The sequence below is a fragment of the Vulpes vulpes genome, chromosome 10 (genome assembly GCF_048418805.1).
Source record: "Vulpes vulpes isolate BD-2025 chromosome 10, VulVul3, whole genome shotgun sequence".
NCBI lineage: Eukaryota > Metazoa > Chordata > Mammalia > Carnivora > Canidae > Vulpes > Vulpes vulpes.
Genome location: NC_132789.1, coordinates 26067801 through 26090830, shown reverse-complemented (window position 1 = coordinate 26090830; position 23030 = coordinate 26067801). Strand labels below are relative to the sequence as shown.

The window sequence follows — 23030 nt, the reverse complement described above, 5'->3', positions numbered from 1 at the left end:
ATGCGGAGAAAAGGGAACCCTCTTACACTGTTGGTGGGAATGTGAACTGGTGCAGCCACTCTGGAAAACTGTGTGGAGGTTCCTCAAAGAGTTAAAAATAGACCTGCCCTACGACCCAGCAGTTGCACTGTTGGGGATTTACCCCAAAGACTCAAGTGCAAAGAAACGCCAGGACACCTGCACCACGATGTTTCTAGCAGCAATGTCCACAATAGCCAAACTGTGGAAGGAGCCTCGGTGTCCATCGAAAGATGAATGGATAAAGAAGATGTGGTTTATGTATACAATGGAATATTACTCAGCCATTAGAAACGACAAATACCCACCATTTGCTTCAACATGGATGGAACTGGAGGGTATTATGCTGAGTGAAGTAAGTCAATCGGAGAAGGACAAACAGTGTATGTTCCCACTCATTTGGGGAATATAAATAATAGTGAAAGGGAATATAAGGGAAGGGAGAAGAAATGTGTGGGAAATATCAGGAAGGGAGACAGAACATAAAGACTCCTAACTCTGGAAAAAGAACTAGGGGTGGTGGAAGGGGAGGAGGGCAGGAGGTGGGGGGGAATGGGTGACGGGCACTGAGGGGGACACTTGACAGGATGAGCACTGGGTGTTTTTCTGTATGTTGGTAAATTGAACACCAATAAAAATTAATTTATTAAAAAAATCAGTTGCATTTCTATACACTAACAATAAACTATCTGAAAAGGGAAATAAAGAAAATAATCCCATTTAGAATAGCATCAAAAAAATACTTAGACATACACTTAACACAGAAAGATCTGTGTACTGAAAACCATAGAACCATGATGTGAGAATCTAAAGACAGAAATAAATGGGAAGATATCCCATATTCATGGATTGGAAGAATTACTGTTGTTAAAAGTCCATACTTTCCAAAGCCATCTATAGAATCAATGCAATCTCTATAAAAATTTCAATGATATTTTTTCATAGAAATAATCCTGCCAGAAGAGTCCTCAAATAGACAAAGCATTGTTAAGAAAGAACTTAGCAGGAGACAATCACATCTCCTGATTTCAAACTAAATTACAAAGCTAGAAAATCAAAATAGTATGATACTGGCATAAAAACAGACACATAAACCAATGGAACAGAATCGAGAACTCAAAAATAAACTCATGCATATATGGTCAACTAATCTTTAACAAGGATTATGGTTTTTTATTTTTTTAATTTAATTTTATTTATTTATTTTTTTACTTACTTACTTATATATTTTTATTGGAGTTCTGTTTGCCAATGTATAGTATAACACCCAGTGCTCATCCCGTCAAATGCCCCCCTCAACAGCAGGTTTAAAGGTCCTCATATCCAGGAGCTGGCTCTGATATCATGCCCCACCTGCTCAAGGCTGATTATTAACCTAGAGTTAATATAAGGAAAGGGCCATCCCTGGGATGAGAAAGCACCACCTGCAACCATGGCTAGCACATTAAGCCCCAGCACCGTAACTGGGACCCTTGGTCCTCCTGAGATGTCGGACCGCATCCACAATGCTGCTGACATCTCTGTCATTGTCATCTATTTCATGGTGGTGATGGCTGTTGGGCTGTGGGTACGTAGAAGTCCAATGGGTGTTTGGGGTGGGCACCTGAAGGGAAGAGTGTGGTGTGACAATGTGATAAAGCTAAGAGAACATTAACAATTGTTAGATTTCATAATCCTTCTCTCAGAATCATTGTCTTGTGTGTGATATGAGTAATGTTTGCTCAGTTAATTTATTCTCCTACCAACAGCATCATTTGATCAGAGCCAGCAAGCAGCACCTCAGACTTATTCTCACCCTCACTGATATTTTCACTCATTTTCTCTCCTTTCCTCTTTATTCCCTTTCACTAATTTTTATATTCCCCAAATGAATGAGACCATATAATGTTTGTCTTTCTCCGATTGACTTATTTCACTCAGCATAATACCCTCCAGTTCCATCCACGTCGAAGCAAATGGTGGGTATTTGTCATTTCTAATGGCTGAGGAATATTCCATTGTATACATAGACCACATCTTCTTTATCCATTCATCTTTCGATGGACACCGTGGCTCCTTCCACAATTTGGTTATTGTGGACATTGTTGCTAGAAACATCGGGGTGCAGGTGTTCCAGCAGTGGCATCTGTATCTTTGGGGTAAATACCTCAGACTTATTCTGTTCAGCATCTCCAACTCCTGGCATAATGAATAAAGATGTTACTTTTATTATCTCATTTCTTTTATTTTCCTTTGTTATTTTGCTCACTTTCTAACTGAGTCAGTTGGATGCTTAATTAATTTACATTCATTCTTTATTTTTAGTGTTAAGCATAAAGCTGTAAATTTACTTCCAAGCACAACTTTAGTGATACCCCACATTATTTTCATAAATGAAAATAAACAGAACAATTAGGACAGAAGTTGAGGAATAAGATTTCTCAAAATCCCTTCATTTCTACAAAACTATGATTTTGAGATCCTTTTAAATTTGATGCTATATCACAGTTTCTAGGAAAATATTTCTCTTTAGGCGTGCTGAAAGAGTGACCACTATCAACACTCCAGCCAGAGCATCTGTAGCATCCTGGTTGAACCTGCAGTGGTTTGGCCCTCACATGTCCTCCTTTCTGCTTAGGCAATGCTGAAGACCAACCGGGGCACCATTGGAGGTTTCTTCTTGGCTGGTCGAGATGTAGCCTGGTGGCCGGTGAGTGAGTCCTTTCTCAGAGATCAATTTCCTGTGTACATATTTAAGAGTGAGTAAAGAAAACATTGGGAATGCTGATAGTTTCTGATGTGCATGGGTTGTCCACTTGCTGGTGTCTCTTCCTGAATCCCTGACCCCAAAGCTCTGCCCTGTCATTCCAGTAAACGAGAGCGTGTCACCCATTATGAGAGCAAGAAGTGACCTGACCAAGCTTGAAATTGATATTTATTGGAATGTCCAATCAGATATTTCCTTCTTAAGAAGTTCCTATTCATCCTTCCAGTCATAAGGACTTTCTTCCCACCCACCTCCTCTTCCATCACATTGTCTACTGTTCTTGAGTCTCAAAGATGAAGAGAAATCTCTTGAGTAATCAGGGGCAAGCACTAGTCCTGACAAAATAGAATTGGGGTGTGGAACTGCTGCAATGCCCATTCTTCCATTCCCATCTTTTCAGCCCTCAGTAAAATCACCTTTTCTATTCAGACATTTTAGGCCAGAGAGTGAATAGAAGCTCATTTATGGCTATGGGATTGGTTGAGCCTTGAATGTTTCATAAAAACAATCTTAAGAAGGCAATGTCGATGGGACACTCCAATAAAAATCCACTCTGGCCAGGTCACTTCCCAGTCTCCACTTTCATTCATATTATATAATTAGCAGATCCATGAAGGAAGAATATACTGAGCACCCACAGTATACCCAACCCTCTGTTGATACCATATGGATTCAAAGAAGAAGATGCACCCTCTGGTGCAATGGGGCTCTTGCCAAGGTGGTCAGAGATAAAAACCCGGCAGGGAAGAGATCTGGTGTTGTAACACAGCCCTCATGAACATGTAAAACCAACAAGAGTGGCTGTGTTCCAATAAAACTATTTGTGAATATTGAAACTTGAATTTCATATAATTTCACATTTCACAAAATATTAGTCTTCCTTAGGGTTTTTTTTAGCCATTCAAAAATATAAAAAACATTTTTTACTTATCAACCATACAAAAACTGGGGACTGGCTAGATTCAGCCCACAGGACTCTTGCCCTAAGGAGGTGTGATGGAAACATCTCAACATTTACCTGCTTTCAAGAAATCTGATATAGGTCTTTTAACTCTGATCCTAGTCTGGTTTTTTGGATTCCAGATGGGCGCCTCTCTCTTTGCCAGTAACATCGGCAGCGGCCACTTTGTGGGGCTGGCAGGGACAGGAGCGGCCTCAGGAATTGCCACTGCAGCCTTTGAATGGAACGTAAGTAACATCATAGGCTTTTTCCTTTAAATCCAAACTCTGTCCGTGTATATATCCCTCCTTTGTTGAAGATTTTGCCCCTAGCTTTGCCTTAGCAGTATCAGGGACTCCAGAATGGACCCAGTCTCCACACATGCTCTATGGCCCGAGTTTTGCTTTGATAGCACCATAAACTCCAGGATGGAGCCAGCTTCCAGAGAAACGAACAACATGCCCTTATGGCCCCATTGGGTGTGGTTATCAGGCTATCAAGAGTGTGGCTCTTTTAACATGTAACCTTGGACTTCCTTAATCTCTGTGAGGCTCGGGTTCCCCTTGCATAAAACAGGAGTAACTGCTTATCATATCTGCCTTACCTGGTTGTTGTGAGGGCAGCATGAGTGATATATGTGAAGATTCTTTGTAAATAGTAATGTTAATGCAAGATTATACCATTAACATTATTATATGTGGCAAGACTTGGAGGACAGTGGAATATCCTTCTATCATCAAGTTGTTTTCTCATTGCTTTGTTACTCAGTATATAATTCCTCCCATTCGAGGATTATTCCTTTTAGCAAAGAATGTATGATCTTCTGGGAGTCCAGCTGGGCCCAGATCTCTCATCTTCTGTCCATTTTACTTCACACATCTTTTGTACCACTTTAAGCCCCAGGAAAGTGTGGTATCTGAATCATGGAACAGAGGAAAGGAATCCACAGCTGTCTTGAACTCATAATTGGTTGAGTGGGACAAGATCCATGCAAACTTACTTATTTTCAGACTTCGAGATAATGAAGTGATACAAGCCAAGTCTCTTGAACTACATATTCTTTTCTGGGTTTTTTTTGCAGGCTCTACTGCTATTGCTGGTTCTAGGATGGGTCTTTGTCCCCATATACATCAAGGCAGATGTGAGTATCTATAGGTGTTCTCTTGCATCAGTCAGGCATTCATTTAATCATTCTTTCTGCTCAATCATGAAACCATGTTATTATCACTTGCCCCAGGATTTCTGGGCTTACACTTACTACCTAAATCCACTAAATGCTATCACACGCTCCTGAAAATGGCTGCAATCAGCTGTCCTCTTGATCACTTATTGTGAAGTTTCCCATTTTCCCACATCCTCACCAACACATGGTATTTTTCTTCATTCTAATTTTTGCCATTCTGAGATTTTTAGTTTATTTTTTAAATTAAGGGTAGGATATACCACAGTTACACCAACTCCCCTTCAACCCTTGTGTTGTCAACCACGTCTGTGCTTCTCTGAACCTAGCTCCCACATTTTTTTCTTCTGATGCTGGTACTCAGACCATGATGTGCTATATCCTGGAATAATTCCTGGGATGAGGGTGCTCAGCAGACAAGCCTCCTGGCTCATACCTCTGTAGGCCACCATTTATTCTTTCTTTGCTCATCTTGGGTCCTTTCTAATACCAGGCCTGAACAATTTCTGTTGAAGGATGCTCTCCTTCATGAGTTCTGGACCAATGGACCAATGCCAGAGAACTCACGCATGTATTTTTTAATGTAGTGTGCAACGCTTGAGGGAGTTTCACACAATTTCTGAGCCACCAAAAGCTCCTTTTTTTGCTTTTGATATTATATAAGTATGTATTCTTTTGCATTGGGGGAGATTAAATCATGAGCTTAATCTGCTATGAAGAAACTGGAAAGCTGCACCTTTTATACTACCTACACATCACATAATTAATCTCATATTTCAGTAATGATAATCTCAGACTTTTCTCTAAGTAGGGATTTAATATAATTCCCTTCTTCCCAGTAAAGATAATCACATAAGTATATACCCAAGTATATATTAACAGTTTATTTAATTATCAATTTATCATGTAACCATTAATTGTGGTTCATTAATTATAAATAATATCACTTTTACTAGACAGCAACAATATTGGTGAAAACAATAAAAACTACTTATTGAGAATCTGCCATACATTTGGTGTTGTTGTGGGTATTTTACATGTACTTTCATATTAAACTTCCACTTTACAGATGAGAAAATGGAGGGTCAGAGAGATTGTCAATTGCCAAAGGTCACACTTCTAGTAAATGCCTGATCTGGATTCTAAGATCATCTGATTCCAATGCCTATGTTTGGAGTAAAGCCTGCTCTCTCAAGGGAGTGTGCTTTTCTCACCTCTGTATTCCCAATGTACCACACACAGTTACACACGTGTGGGTGCACAAGTGCTTACTAAGTGTTGAATAATCTGAATGTGCTGTGCTCTGAAGGTGAATCCCTGCTGATGTCTATTTCTGCAGGTGATGACAATGCCAGAATATCTGAGGAAGAGGTTTGGTGGGAAGAGACTCCAGATCTACCTCTCTGTCCTCTCCCTCTTCATCTGTGTGGCTTTGAGAATCTCAGTGAGTTCAGTGATTCTGGCATTTTCAATTCTTGAGATTACTTTGGTGGGACTAGAATGCTAGAATCAGAGAAATTAGTGTATAAACTATTGATGGCCTTTATGTGTCTGGCTATATGGATGTCCTAACCTACCTAGGATCTTACTACCAATTTTTTATGAAAAAAGAAAAGGAGCTTTAGAAATCCTGCATTCATAGAGTAAAATAATTACAAGTCATTAGAGGTTCCAGAGCGTAAACCTACCTATTCATTAAGGATATGGGAAAAAAATGGAGGTACAGGAGGAACAAAATGTTTCATTCAAAAAACACTATTTAGTAGTAGAAAAGAGAAGGATTTTCTGGTCCCCTGCTTTCTACTGCAAAATAACCTCCTTATTCTCTTTGTCAGAAGCAATCTAGGGGGTTTATATTTTCATTTTCAACTTATCTGGCACATGAACCAAATGGAAAATTCTTTATATAATTAAACTAACTTCTTAAATTTATTCTATTTTATCTAAGACTGCTCTTATAATACAGATGGCACAAATAAGTGTTAGAAGAATTCTAAAGTTTTTGGAAAGTTCCTTGGAAGATAATCACTGAAGAGAAAAGAAAGGAATTTGAAGGTTCAACAACACATGTAGAAAACAAAGAGAGTAACATTTTCTCTTTATGTTTGGTGACTAATGAAATAATTTCATTATTTCATTATGGAAGAAATCTATAATTTCTTCATGTTTGGTGACTAATGAAATAATGAAATAGTTTAGGAAGTTCATGAGAGAAGAATCTGATCCTCATATTTGCTCTTCTGTTGAGTCCTTGTTCTAAGTAAACCAGCTGCTCAGATTAGATGGCATGAGCTTCCTAATGCAATGTGAGCATTTTCCATCACCCACTGTATATTGCTACCTGTGCTAGAGATAATAAAGATTCCTGTGCTCTAGGGGTTCACTATATGGTTAAAGATATAAAAACTATACACATGAAATCACTAGCACTTTACGACAATATATGAAAATATATTAAGATGTGAGCTGAAATAGATGTGTGGACAAGTAGAAGAGACATACTATAGACACTTATGAAAAGGGGTGGTCCCAGGAGAGTAGAATTGGACATCATTCTCATGGGGAGGGGGGAAGATGCACAGTGCTTAAATAAGTCCTCAGGATGGGAAATTTAGGAAAGGCCCAAAGAAGCAGAGGAGCCTATATGTTCTACAAGTGACTGAATTTCAGTGATCTCCCACTTCTCCTCTGGCTCTGACATCTACATTTTGTAGTCCTAAAGAACATGAACATGACAAGGTGCTGGAGCAAAATAACAGTGACCACAGGACCTTGAGGGATGCAGTGTCCAAAAGTGGAAGATTCCCAATGGGAGGAGGGCATGGATTCTTATGGAGCTGGATGGGGGAGCAGGAAAGCCCAAGAGCATGGATATAACTATGCAAGGTCTGTGGTTGGCTGGAAAGACACAGTGGCAGGAGTTCATTCTTACCTACGAGGTTATCTTTAAAGTGATATTAATAGTGATTAATCTTACACACGACCTTTTGTATATTACTACACTCTGATAACAGAGTCTGCTATAGTTTTTCATTAAACAGATCATTAAGAGGAGTTAACAAAGGGTTAGCTTTCAGTGTCCCCTGCCCCAAATTTGAAAGAGATCATCTTACTCACTGGTTTCTAATCTCCAATAATACTTCCAATTATACCAACATTATATTGAGAAACATTGCAGACATGATGCAACTTAACCTCTAAATATTTCAGTCTGTATGCTTTAAACATACTGATGTTCTTTTAGAAAACCAACTGCAAATTTTATTTTTTTAAATATTTTATTTATTTATTCATGAGAGAGAGAGAGAAAGAGGCAGAGACACAGGCAGAGGGAGAAGCAGGCTCCATGCAGGGAGCCCGACGTGGGATTCGATCCCAGGTCTCCAGGATCTCGCCCTGGGCTGAAGGTGGCTAAGCCACCGGGGCTGCCCAACTGCAAATTTAAGTCAGAACTTAATCTCGATACAAAACAATACGTAACCTACAGGATTTATTCAGATATGGCAATTATCCTAATAATATCTTTTAATAGCAAAAGAAATCCCTGGATCATGAGTTGCTTTTTTCATGAGAAATACTTTATAATCATTGTAAATTTAATTAATCCCATTGAATCATCCATACTAAAATGGCAAGTTTTATGTTATTTATCTTACCACAGTGAAAAAAAATCATTGGTAATAGAGGCTTATATGTAATTTCAAAACTATCAATTTAATGCCTTAATTTCACTATATAAGAGAAATGAAAGTCAAGAAATTCATAATATGATAATGTGTGTTTTAATATGTAAATGATTCAGCATGAATGTACAAGTGGTTAATGCTGTGGTTAAATAACTCCCCTTGCTATGTAAATCAGGATGAATGTAACAGCTATAAATGCAGACAGATGCAGGTATGTTTTATGGCAACTCAAATATAATAAGTGGCACCACTAGGAGATAGCTTTTCAGAAATGGTAAATAAATTTTTTGCAAATATCCAATTTTGTAAAAAATTTAATCTTGCCTCAATTTACACAGCAGTTGAATTCCTTGAAAACTCACTGATAAAGCAGCAGAAAGCAGTTTGTGTTCATAACTCAGAGTCAGGTTCTAGGCTCAGACAATTAATAATAGGCTTTTCACCCACTGATATGTCAGGTTTTATTTCAAATATTAGGGGGGGAAAGTTAATCATATGTGGGCACCTCTTCCAAATTCAAGTTCTACAAAGAAACCTACCTTTAATTCCTCCAATTCTGAATCCTGACATCTTATCCTATCCCTCAGTTCGCTCATGCTTTCTTTTTTCTTCAATTCCATGATCCATCCCATGATCCATCCTTATAATCACTCTTCTGCACATAGCCTCAATTTCTTTGTATATCTTTTCTTACATTGAACTCCCCAAGAAAAACTCCAAACTAGCTTCCCACTTACTCTGTGCATGCACCCAAGGATTTTTACTTGTGTGCTTCTAGCCAACATGCTTATGTGATGTGTCTAGCCTTTGGCTTGGTTTTGGGTTTTTGATATGGAACCTGAGAGGGTCAGAGTTGAAGGGGCAGATCCAAGTGGGGCCAGCACAAGTTTGTGTTGAAAAAAGATCCAGAAAGCTGGGAAGGATGCTGTGAAGGCACACACATCCAGGGAGTGCAGGGTGCACATGATCTCTGCAGTACACTCTGCTGGCCTCTAAACCTCAACCAATAATCCTTTTATCTGTGTTACATTAGGATTTTTCTCTGGTCCTCTCAATAACTATTCTAAATGATTCACAACTTTTTTTAGCCACTAGACCTCTGCCTCTTATCAGAAAGCCTCATCTCCCACTTTATCTAAAAAATGTAAGCGTGAACCACTCATCTCCCACTTAAACGATCTACATTTGCCTCTTTCTTTCCTCCTTTTCACCAGTCTGAAGATGAAGAGTCTTCTTTTTGTCAAAGGCCAACCTCCCAACCTGTGCCTATCTTCATCCTATCTCTTCTCGATGTTTCTGAAATTTCCTTCGTAATTACCCCTCTATCATATTTTCTTCTTATTTTCTACTACCTCAAATGTGCTCAAGCATCCTCCTCCTTAACAAAAACCATGCTTTACTGTGGCTCTTATATTTACTACTCTAGTTGTTATCATTGTTTTTCTGCATACAATCATGAGAGAGTATTCTAAGCAAGCTATAGTGTAGACATTTCTTACTTTCTGTTCACTTACTCATTGTTCCTCTGTATGGTCAGTCCAATAATCAATCCTCTGAGGATAAGCTCTGGCTTCCAAGGAGTTCATAAATGGATTGCAGAAATGCCGTGTTTATATACAGCAAATATTAGTGGGAAGTCATTGGTGAAGAGCTAAGTGATGCAGAGCATGTTTCTTTCCCATCCTGACTGTTCCCTTTTTAGTCAGATATATTTTCTGGAGCCATATTCATCAAACTGGCCTTGGGATTGGATCTTTACCTGGCGATCTTCATCCTCTTGGCTATCACTGCTATTTACACAATCACTGGTGAGTTTGTTGCCTGTTTAGCTTAATCATGGTATCTTCTGCTGATCTCATACCAAACAGCAATTAGCAACTTCAGTATTAGCCTTGTCACCACCTGGCTTGTGGTTACCCTTTTATTCTCAATATGACAGTCAGGCACAGTCCCAGAAACATAACAAGAGCCAAGCAAACAGAATCCTCTGTATTACAGGGTGACAGAGTTACTAAAATATTAAGACCCATCTATATGTTGCCTGGAAGAGACTGATTTCAGACGTAAAGACACTTGCAGATTAAAAGTCAGGGGATGAAGAAACATTTGCCACGCATGTGATGTCAAGAGAAAGCCAGGGTAGCAATACTTATATTGAACAAAATAAAATTTAAAACAGAGTTTAAAAAGAAACAACAAAAAAGTATTCCACATAATGATAAAGGGCAAAATCCAAAAAAAATCTAACAATTATAAATATTTAGGCACCTAACATGGGAGCACACAAACACCTAAAATAGTTACTAACAAACATAAAGAAACTAACTAATTAATTGTAATACAAGAGGGGACATTAACACCCCAATTACATTGATGGACAGGTGTTCCAAAGGAAAAACAAGAAAAATTGCTTTTTTGTATATTTTTTACTGGAGTTCGATTTGCCAACATATACCATAACACCAAGTGCTCATCTCGTCAAGTGCCCCCCCTCAGTGCCCATCACCCAGTCACCCCAACCCCCCAACCACCTCCCCTTCCACTACCCCTTGTTCATTTCCCACAGTTAGGTGTCTCTCATGTTTTGTCACCCTCACTATTATTTCCCACTCATTTTCTCTCCTTTCCCCTTTATTCCCTTTCACTATTTTTTCTTTCTTTTTTTTTATTTATTTTTCATTGGTGTTCAATTTGCCAACATATAGAATAACACCCAGTGCTCATCCCATCAAGTGCCCCCGCAGTGCCCGTCACCCAGTCACTCCCAACCCCCACCCACCTCCCTTTCCACCATCCCTAGTTCGTTTCCCAGAGTTAGGAGTCTCTCATGTTCTGTCTCCCTCTCTGATATTTCCCACTAATTTTTTCTCCTTTCCCCTTTATTCCCTTTCAATATTTTTTATATTCCCCAAATGAATGAGACCATATAATGTTTGTCCTACTCCGATTGCCTTATTTCACTCAGAATAAAACCCTCCAAGTCCATCCACGTTGAAGCAAATGGTGGGTATTTGTCGTTTCTAATGGCTGAGTAATATTCCATTGTATACATAAACCACATCTCCTTTATCCATTCATCTTTCGATGGACACTGAGGCTCCTTCCACAGTTTGGCCATTGTGGACATTGCTGCTAGAAACATCGGGGTGCAGGTGTCCCGGCGTTTCATTGCATCTGTATCTTTGGGGTAAATCCCCAACAGTGCAATTGCTGGGTCATAGGGTAGGTCTACTTTTTACTCTTTGAGGAACCTCCACACAGTTTTCCAAAGTGGGTGCACCAGTTCACATCCCCACCAACAGTGCAAGAGGGTTCCCCTTTCTCAACATCCTCTCCAACATTTGTTGTTTCCTGTCTTGTTAATTTTCCCCATTCTCACTGGTGTGAGGTGGTATCTCATTGTGGTTTTGATTTATTTCCCTGATGCCAAGTGATGGGGAGCATTTTCTCACGTGCTTGTTGGCCATGTCTATGTCTTCCTCTGTGAGATTTCTCTTCATGTCTTTTGCCCATTTCATGATTGGATTGTTTGTTTCTTTGCTGTTGAGTTTAATAAGTTCTTTATAGATCTTGGATACTAACCCTTTATCTGATAGGTCATTTACAAATAACTTCCCCCATTCTGTAGGTTGTCTTTTAGTTTTGTTGACTGTTTCTTTTGCTGTGCAGAAGTTTTTTATCTTGATGAAGTCCCAATAGCTCATTTTTGCTTTTGTTTCTCTTGCCTTCATGGATGTATCTTGCAAGAAATTGCTGTGGCCAAGTTCAAAAAAGGTGTTGCCTATGTTCTCCTCTCGGATTTTGATGGATTTCTGTCTCACATTTAGATTTTGACCATTTTCAGTTTATCTTTGTGTAGGTGTAAAACAATAGTCCACTTTCATTCTTCTGAATGTGGATGTCCAATTTTCCCAGCACCATTTATTGAAGAGACGTCTTTTTTCCAGAGGATAGTCTTTCCTGTTTTGTCGAATATTAGTTGACCATAAAGTTGAGGATCCACTTCTGGATTCTCTATTCTGTTCCATTGATCTATGGGTGTTTTTGTGCCAGTACCACACTGTCGTGATGAACACAGCTTTGTAGGACAACATGAAATGTGGCATTGTGATGCCCCAGCTATGGTTTTCTTTTTCAATATTCCCCTAGATATTTGGGGTCTTTTCTGATTCCACACAAATCTTAAGGTTATTTGTTCCTATTCTCTGAAGAAATTCCATGGTATTTTGATAGGGATTGCATTAAATGTGTAAATTGCCCTGGTAGCATGGACATTTTCACAATATTAATTCTTCCAATCCATGAGCATGGAATATTTTTCCATCTCTTTGTGTCTTCCTCCATTTATTTCAGAAGTGTTCTGTAGTTTTTAGGGTATAGATCCTTTACATCTTTGGCTAGGTTTATTCCTAGGTATCTTATGCTTTGGGGTGCAATTGTAAATGGGATTGATCCTTAATTTCTCTTTCTTCAGTCTCATTGCTAGTGTATAGAAATGCCACTGATTTCTGGCCACTGATTTTGTACCCTACCACACTGCTGAATTGCTGTATGAGTTCTGGCACTCTTGTGGTGGAGTCTTTTGGGTTTTCATTGTACAGTATCATGTCATCTGTGAAAAGGGAGAGTTTGACTTCTTCTTAGCCAATTTGAGTGGATGTTATTGGTTCTTGTCTGATTGCTGAGGCTAGGACTTCTAGTACTATGTTGAATAGTAATGGTGAGATTGGACATCCCTGTCTTGTTCCTGATCTTAGGGAAAAGGCTTCCAGTGTTTCCCCATTGAGAATGAAATTTGCTGTGGGCTTTTGTAGATGGATTTTAAGATGCTCAGGAATGTTCCTTCTATCCCTACACTCTGAAGAGTTTGGATCAGGAATGGATGCTGTACTGGATCCCTGGGTGGCGCAGCGGTTTGGCGCCTGCCTTTGGCCCAGGGCATGATCCTGGAGACCCGGGATCAAATCCCATGTCGGGCTCCCAGTGCATGGAGCCAGCTTCTCCCTCTATGTCTCTGCCTCTCTCTCTCTCTCTCTCTCTCTCTCTCTCTGTGTGTGTGTGTGTGTGTGTGTGTGACTATCATAAATAAATAAAAATTTTTTAAAAAAGGAATGGATGCTCTATTTTGTCAAATGCTTTCTCAGCATCTATCATGCAAGGATCATGTGGTTCTTGTTTTTTCTCTTGTTGATATGTCCTATCACGTTGATTGCTTTACAAGGAATGAACCAGGCTTGCATCCCAGGGATAAAACCCATTTGGTCATGCTGAATAACCTTCTGTTTTTTGTTAATAACCTTTTTAATGTACTGTTGGATCCGATTGGCTAGTACCTTGTTGAGAATTTTTGCATCTGTGTTCATAAGGGATATTGGTCTATAAATCTCCTTTTTGGTGGGGTCTTTGTGTGGTTTTGGAATTAAGGTGATGCTGGCCTCATAGAATGAGTTTGGAAGTATTCCATCTCTTTTTATCTTTCCAAACAGCTTTAGTAGAATAGCTATGGTTTCTTCTTTAAACATTTGATAGAATTCCTGGGAAGTCATCGGGCCCTGGACTTTTGTGTCTTGGGAGGTTTTTGATGACTGCTTCAATTTCCTCCCTGATTATTGGCCTGCTCAGGTTTTCTATTTCTTCCTATTTCAGTTTTGGTAGTTTGTGGTTTTCCATAAATGCATCCATTCCCTCTAGATCGTCTAATTTATTGGTGTATAGCTACTCATAATAAGTTTTTAAGATCATTTGTGTTTCCTTGGTTTTGGTGGTGATTTCTCCTTTCTCATTCATGATTTTATTAATCTGAGTCTTTTCTCTCTTCTTTTAATAAGGCTGGCTAATGGTTTATCTATCTTATTAATTCTTTCAAAGAACCAACTCCTGGTTTTGTTGATCTGTTCCACAGTTCTTCTGGTCTCTATTTCATTGAGTTCTGCTCGAATCTTTATTAACTCTCTTCTTCTGCTGGGTGTAGGATCTATTTGCTGTTTCTTCTCCAGATCCTTTAGGTGCAAGTAAGCTTTTGTAATTGAGTTCTTTCCAGTTTTTGGATGGATGCTTGTATTGCGATGTATTTCCCCCTCAGGACTGCTTTTGCTGTTTCCCAAAGATTTTGAATGGTGTATCTTCATTCTCATTAGTTTCCATGAATCTTTTTAATTCTTCTCTAATTTCCCGGTTGACCCTTTCATCTTTTAGCAGGATGGTCCTTAACCTCCACGTGCTTGAAATCCTTCTAAACTTCTTGTGATTTAGTTCTAATTTCAAGTCTTTATAGTCTGAAAATATGCAGGGGACGATCCCAATCTCTTGGTATCAGTTAAGACCTGATTTGTGACCCAGTGGTGGTCTATTCTGGAGAAAGTTCCATGTGTACTTGAGAAGAATGTGTATTCAGTTGTGTTTGGATGTACACTTCTGTAAATATCTGTGAAATCCTTCTGGTCCAGTGTATCATTTAAAGCTCTTGTTTTCTGGGGATGTTGTACTTGGAAGATCTATCAATAGTAGAAAGCGCTACATTCAAGTCACCAAGTTTAAGTATATTATTATCTAAGTATGTTTTAACTTTGGTTATTAATTGATTGATATACTTGGCAGCTCCCACATTCGGGGCATTAATATTGATGATTGTTAGGTCCTCTTGTTGGATAGATCCTTTAAGTATGATATAGTGTCCCTCTTCATCTCTTACTAGTCTTTGGTATAAACTTATTTTTCTGATATGAGTATGGCTACCCCTGCTTACTTTTGAGGACCATTTGAATGGTAAATGGTTCTCCAACCTTTCATTTTCAGGCTGTAGGTGTCCTTAGGTCTCAAATGAGTCTCTTGTAGACAGCAAATAGATGGGTCTTGCTTTTTTATCCAGTCTGAAACCATGCTCCTTTTGATGGGATTAAGCCCATTCACATTCATAGTTACTATTGAAAGATATGAATTTAGTGTCATCATGATACCTGTTCAGTCCCTGTTTCACGGATTATTTCTTTGGGTATCCTCTTTCTTTTACAGAGTCCCCTTTAATATTTCTTGCAGAGCTGGTTTGGTGGTCACATATTCTTTCAGTTTCTGCCTATCTTGGAAGCTCTTTATCTCTCCTTCTATCTGAATGAGAGCCTTGCTGGATAGAGTATTCTTGGCTGTATGCTCTTCTCATTTAGGACCCTGAATATATCCTGCCAGCCCTTTCTGGCTTTCCAGGTCTCTGTGGAGAGGTCTGCTGTTAACCTAATATTTCTTCCCATATAAGTTAGGGATCTCTTGCCTTTGCTGCTTTAAGGATCTTCTCTTTATCTTTGGAATTTGCAAGTTTCACTATTAAATGTCAGGGTATTTAATGCTTTTTATTGATTTTAGTGGGGAACTCTCCATCTCCTGGATCTGAATGCCTGTTTCCCACCCCAAATTAGGGAAGTTCTCAGCTATGATTTGTTCATATATGCTTTCTGCTCCTCTGTCCCTCTCAGGGCCCTCTCGAACCCCAATTAAATGTAATTTCTTTTTCTTTCTGAGGCTGTCGTTTATTTCCCTTAATTTTTCCTCAAGGTCTTTTAATTGTTTCTCTTTTTCCTCAGCTTTCTTCCTTGCCATCAACTTGTCTTCTGTGTCACTCACTCTTTCTTCTACCTCATTAACCCTCATCGTTAGGACCTCCAGTTTGGATTGCATCTCATTTAATTGTTTTTTAATTTTGGCCTGATTAGTTATAAATTCTGCAGTCATGAATCTCTTGAATCTTTTCCAGAGCTACCAGTAGCTTTTAATTGTGCTTCTGAATTGGCTTCCTGACATGAATTGTAATCCAAATTCTGTAACTCTATGGCTGAGAGTACTGTTTCTGATTCATTGTTTTGTGGTGAGTTCTTCTTTCTAGTCATTTTGCTCAATGCAGGTTGGCTAAAAACACGTTGTACTTGTTAGAAGCACCAACTCTTCTCTCTCTAGCGTTCCAGCCATTTTCTCTTAAATCTCAGGTTTAATTTGTAGGTTTTCGGGATGATTTGAAAGTTATCTAGGTAAGTTGGTGGGGAGGTGACTTGGGGACCCTACTCTCTCTCTACAGTCCTCCTGACTGCCTTCCCCAACAAAGTAAGTTGTGAAGAAAATCCCACTAACGTGACCTGTATGACAAAACATGAGAGACACCTAACTCTGGGAAACAACAAGGGGTAGTAGAAGGGGAAGTGGGCGTGGCTTGGGGTGACTGGGTGATGGGCACTGTGGGGGGCACTTGGCAGGATGAGCACTGGTTATTATGCTATATGTTGGCAAATTGAACTCCAATAAAAAAATAATAATAATCAAATGAAAAATAAATAATTTCTTTCACTTTGAAAAAAATAAAAAATAAAGTAACCATGTGGGAGGCCTTTTGCAAACACTTCGTAGAAAATAACCCTTTACCGAAGTGAATAGATGTTACTGTGTTCCTTTGTGACTCCAGCCAACCTCTAGCTGAAAAGCGACACTGAAGTTCTGAGACCTGATGTTCCCCTCTCCTCCTGCTTCTCCTGCCTCTCTGCCCACTCTCTCAATCAAAATACCCCACCCTCTTTCTACCTACTTGGGAATTGTCCAGTTTACTTGCAGCTCTTGGACTTTCCATCTCAGAGATCCATCACTAGGGGTACTCAACCTGACTTTCTGTGATCAACATCAAAATCTCTTCCAACCCTGCTCAAGTCAGTGCCCAGGGAACAGGGTTACCTTGATCGATACAGCCGCTCAATGTTAATCCAAAAGTGTGGGTGTAACGTGGATAGAACTGGAGGGTATTATGCTGAGTGAAATAAGTCAATCAGAGAAGGACATACATTACATGGTCTCATTCATTTGGGGAATATAAAAAATAGTTAAAGGTAATAAAGGAGAAAGGAGAGAAAATGAGTGAAAATATCAGTGAGGATGACAGAACTTGAGAGATACTTAACTCTGGGAAACGAACAAGGGATGGTGGAAAGGGAGGTGGGCGGGGGGTTGGGGTGACTGGGTGATGGGCACTGAAGGGGGCACTTGATGGGATGAGCTCTGAGTGATATGCTATATGTGAAATCAAAACACAGGAGTCAGTTTCGTTTCTATACACTAACAATGAAACAGCAGAAAGGAATAAAGCAGCAATACGAATGGAGCTAGGGAGTGTAATGCTAAGCAAAATGAGTCAATCAGAGAAAGACAAATATCATATTATTTCACTCATGTGAAATTTAAGAAATAAAACAAAAAGAGCAAAGCAAAAGAAAAGTGTCACACACACACACACACACACACACACACACACACACACACACACAATAAACAACCTCTTAACTGTAGAGAACAAACTGATGACTACCAGAGGGAAGTGGGTTGGGGAATGGGTGAAATAGGTAATGGGGCTTAGGGCACTTGTCATGATGACCACTGGGTGATGTATGAAATTGTGGAATCACTATATTATACAACTTAAACTAATATAACTCTGTATATTAACTATATTAGAATTAAAATTTTTAAAGTTCTTTACTAAATTGAGGAAGGAAGCATTTGACTACACGTCCAGAACATTTCCATTTCTTTTTTTTTTTAATTTTTTTTAAATTTATTTACCATAGTCACAGAGAGAGGGAGAGAGAGAGGCAGAGACACAGGCAGAGGGAGAAGCAGGCTCCATGCACCGGGAGCCCGACGTGGGACTCGATCCCGGGTGTCCAGGATCACTCCCTGAGCCAAAGGCAGGCGCCAAACCACTGCACCACCCAGGGATCCCAACATTTCCATTTCAAAAAAAATCTTCAGTATTTGGTGTGAGCACCTTGACTGATGATAATGATGTGACAGGTGTGAAGTAGGGAAATAGTAGTTTGGCTCAGCCATGTGTTCAATACCCAAACTGGCATTTGGAATCCAGCATATCATACACATGGAAAGTCAGAATGAAATAGCAGCTCAGATGTGAAACTAGCAAATCCAGGATGCCTGGGTTCTGAATGGTAGAATCAGGAGAGGAGAATTGGAGCTGTGAGTTTGTTGTAGGGAAAAAGTATGTGGCAACAGTCCAAGCAGGTTCCCATGGGCCACATCCATTCCCCCAATGTCCAACCCCTACTAACTTATGAAAATGAAATTATACCAGCGCAGTTGGAAAGAATAAAGAAAAATAACTGCTGGAACAATCAAGCTAGCTCTAGAGCCATTTCATACGCTTAGCATATGTTTCAAAATAAGTGAAATATGAAGACATGAGTCTTCTATTTACAGGATCAGATTTGTTTTTCCATAGCACTAAAAATCTGGCAAGTCTAGAGTTGAAAAAGAAGTTGTTTATACAACAATGAAGCAAAATATAAGTCAATGACTCTGTCATTCAATTTATGAAACAATAATATGTTCCAATATAGAGCAAAATGGCTGTGCTCAAATTTTTGAGGACCAGTATATTATGCTAAATGGAGTGAATTGAAGGATTGTTAGAGAAACTTTCATGATAATAAAGTTTTACCTTTTCTACTATTTAATATTCAGAAACTCACATGAGGGTAGAATTCCACTATAACTCATAGAAACTTTGAGTCAAGGCTGCCAGGCAAGGGAGACAGGAGATCAATGAGACACATGAGTACCAAGGAGATAATGATGCCAAGAGAAGCCTGTGGCCAATAGCTTTTCATATGTTCTCTGCTGAGTTTCTAGGGTTTGGTTTGAGGAGAATGTAAAGGTGAAGGCAAAGAGATGAGGAAACAAGGATAAAATGTCCTGATTCTTTTCTTTCTCTCCACAGGGGGCTTGGCCTCAGTTATCTACACAGACACCCTCCAGACCATCATTATGCTAATAGGTTCTTTTATTCTCATGGGGTATGGTAAGTGATGATAGTGTGCAGTGCCCTGGGGCTCGAAGTCATGAGACTTCTGTTCAGGCCAACTGCTCTTGACTGCTGCCTCCCTGTTCTATCTGGCCAGTCACACGTTCTACCCATTTATACAATTCACATCATTGAAACATCTACTGAACTTCTTTCTTGCTATATTATCTCAGCATGACGAAATGAGAAGGAAGAACTCTACTTCCTTTAAAAAAATTATTGCTCAGGTTTAATCTTAATATGTTTGTGTCTGGAATTGACAAAATTAATGTCACTGGGTTGATAATTTTACAAAAATATTGGTGCATGGGATTCAATGCTCCAGAAACCATTATATAAGACTCTTCATAAAATGAAAGATTAAATATTAAGAATGGTTAACATAATGATAACTGTTAACTTCATTATGACTTTCAGATGGAAATTATCAATGTTACTCCCTCTGTTGTTAGAATATACAACCACGGGTTGGATTTTCCTTTATGACTCTTGCTTATTTAGTATCAGTTCATTCTCTTAAGTCATGTAGCAAGCACTATTGATTAATTTACAGCTTGCCTATTTTTGTTTTCTTTCATTATGGTATTTGTTTATCTTTGCACAGGAAATCCATGCACACAGTTAATATAAGTTTATATAAGATAAAAACAAGTTTATATAAGATAAAAACATCCAAAAAAAAAAAAAAGATAAAAACATCCCTCCCTTGTCCTGCAGCCACCACGTTCCACTCACTCAAGCTGCACTGAATAAAAAAAAAAAAGCTGCACTGAATACAACTCTGAATGTGCATGCACCTAATTATAGAGCTTGAAGATAACATGAAGCAAAAACTGATAAAACTACGAAGACAACAAATTCGCAAAGAGAGTTGGTGATTTTGACACAACATAGATGCTATTAGTCACATACACAGCTATTTAAATTTGAATTGATCAAAATTTAAAATTCATTTTCTCACTTGCCCAGCCATATTTCAAATGCTCAATATATGGCTGGTAATTTTCGTATTGGACAGCACAGATACAGAACAGTTCTATCATAGCAGAAAGTTCTGTTGTACAGAGCAACTCCAAAGACAACTGCTAGTACCATTCCTTACAAACTTTATATTTATCTAACTTCTATGCTATTCTTACTTATGGTTCTTTGGTGTCTAGCTTTGGCAATGCACGTCTGGCATCAATCTCTCTAAACCTTCTCCTTTCCTTAGGATGAAGACAGGGGACTCTCTCATCTCCTAGCATCCTTCATGTATTGTTGTTACAAACCATATTCCCCTTAGCAGAACGTTTCCTTGTATGGTCTGTATCCTCCATTGGATTAAGTTGCTGTCTTGCACTTTCATTTTGTGCATGATCCCAGTACAGATGTTTGGCACATACAAACATTTTGATGCTAAATGAAATAAGTAACGAAAAAGTAAATTAATATCAACCTCAACTCTATGAATGTATGATACTCTGATGAATTTTGCACTCTTCAAGCTTATACTAAGTGGGCCTAGATGCCTGGGTTCATCCTTGTTCTGTCTAGGGTTTCCATCCATTATGGTTCTTTTCTACGCTTCTCTTGCCTTTCCAGACCCCCCAGTGGACTGAGTCTCGCCATTTCATCTCACCACACATAATCTGTTACCTTCAATTTCTGTTCCTTATCTTCCCATTTTTTATTGCAGCATGAGAATAATAGAGTATTGCATCAGAAAACCAGACTGTTCATAAAGTCAGAATAGCGAGGCTTTGTATCAGGAACAGAGACCATTGCTTCTGGTCCTTTCAGAGGAGTTGGGGCTTTTTGATGGCTAACTCTGTTAGTCTCATTCTGTTACCTGTTTATTTCTGTTTTGGATGGTTGTGAGACATCAAAGCAGTCTGTTGGATAACATTTTTATTTTTACCATCGGCCTAGACACTAAATAAAAATTTTCGAACAAGGGGTAGTGGAAGAGGACATGGGCAGGGGGATGCAGTGACTGGGTGACAGGTGCTGAGGGGGGCACTTGATGGGATGAGCACTGGGTGTTATACTATATGTTGGCAAATCGAACTCCAATAAAAATATACATATAAAAAAATTTTCAAGAGCAACATAAGAAGAAAGGTTAAAGAGTGATTCATTTTGTCTGCATTGTGAACACATGATAGCATTGTCAATGACAGTAGAGATAGCAGAAAGACATGGATTCTCTAAGAATTCTGAGGACTTGACCAGGCTAATTGGAGATGCTTGGATACCTCCACCACAAAGGAATAAACAGTAGGTGTCTTTGATTTCTGTGAAACATTTCATTTTATCCAATACTTTTGCAGCATTTGCCGAAGTGGGAGGCTATGAGAGTTTTACAGAGAAGTACATGAATGCCATCCCATCCATAGTTGAGGGGGACAACTTGACAATCAGCCCCAAGTGCTACACTCCTCAGGCTGACTCCTTCCACATTTTCCGAGATGCTGCCACTGGGGATCTTCCATGGCCAGGAACGATATTTGGAATGACCATCGTAGCTGTGTGGTACTGGTGCACAGATCAGGTGAAGTTTGTGTGTGGTGTATAAATGTTTATGTTGCTCTTTTTCCTCTCATAGAAAAGCATCTAGTTTCTATTTTGTACACACATACACACACACATATGCACACACACATACATCATTTAAAGAGTCAGGCACTTCTAAAAGGCTTGTTATGAAAAATAGATATCCGTTGTCCTGCTCTCTAATCTTTTTCTTGTCTCTCAAAGTCAAACATTTTCAGCTCCTTCGGTTAAGTATTTTGGTATGCATATCTCTTCTTTAAATCATTGTATTCAATGCTTGATCAGTGAACCATTAGGAGTGGATGTCACCACCTTGGAGCTCATGAGAAATAAATGCTCTCAGAAGGTACCCAGACCCATTGGATCAAAATTTGATTGTAAATTTGATCCTCAAATGATTTAAATAAATACTATATTGCTCCCTTTTGATTTTCCAGTTTTAGGATATTTCTATTGGCTTCCATTAATGAAAGATGAAGGTTTAGCCCTTTCAATTTTCTTTATTCAGTCCTCTACCTCCTATTCTTCCATCCTCCTAATAAAACTAATTCACAGTTTTAGTGAGATCAGCATTCAGTGCTACCATTTTTGTAACTACATAAATATAATTCACAGCTGAGCCACATTATATTCTGATTGATATTTCTTTAGCTTTCACTTTTCTCTGGAATAAATAATTCTTAATTTTTTGTTTCAATTTTTTTTGTAATCATTACTCATTATACACCAAACCTTCTGCAGAATGCCTAAATCTCCCTTATGTGTTCTTCAAAACATATCAAATATCAGGACTCCTGGGTGGCTCAGTGGTTGAGTGTCTGCCTTCAGCTCAGGGAATGATTCTGGGGTCGTGGGATTGAGTCTCACTTCGGGTTCCCTGCAGGGAGCCTACTTCTCCCTCTGCCTATGTCTGATATATATGCTTCTCTTTCTGTGTCTCTCATGAATAAATACACAAAATCTTTTTTAAAAAAATCAAATATCCTACCAACTCTTTTTCTCATTTTCTCTCAGATCCTTTGGCCTCTCCAAACTGTTGGGTTGCTCTCTATGCCTGGTGCCCATCCTAATTCAGGACCCCC

The 23030-nt window shown here is 39.0% G+C and overlaps 1 protein-coding gene across 1 annotated transcript in view; it reads left to right on the top strand.

Annotated features, from left to right (window-relative positions):
• Nucleotides 1–1450: 1450 nt before the first annotated feature.
• Nucleotides 1451–23030, top strand: part of LOC112909868 (solute carrier family 5 member 4) — a 47134-nt gene continuing 25554 nt past the window's right edge. The window contains exons 1-8 of the mRNA XM_025986015.1: nt 1451–1585; nt 2636–2707; nt 3848–3952; nt 4786–4845; nt 6224–6328; nt 10273–10378; nt 19330–19410; nt 21726–21946. Coding sequence (XP_025841800.1) covers nt 1451–1585; nt 2636–2707; nt 3848–3952; nt 4786–4845; nt 6224–6328; nt 10273–10378; nt 19330–19410; nt 21726–21946 — 885 coding nt within the window. The remainder of the gene's footprint in view (nt 1586–2635; nt 2708–3847; nt 3953–4785; nt 4846–6223; nt 6329–10272; nt 10379–19329; nt 19411–21725; nt 21947–23030) is intronic.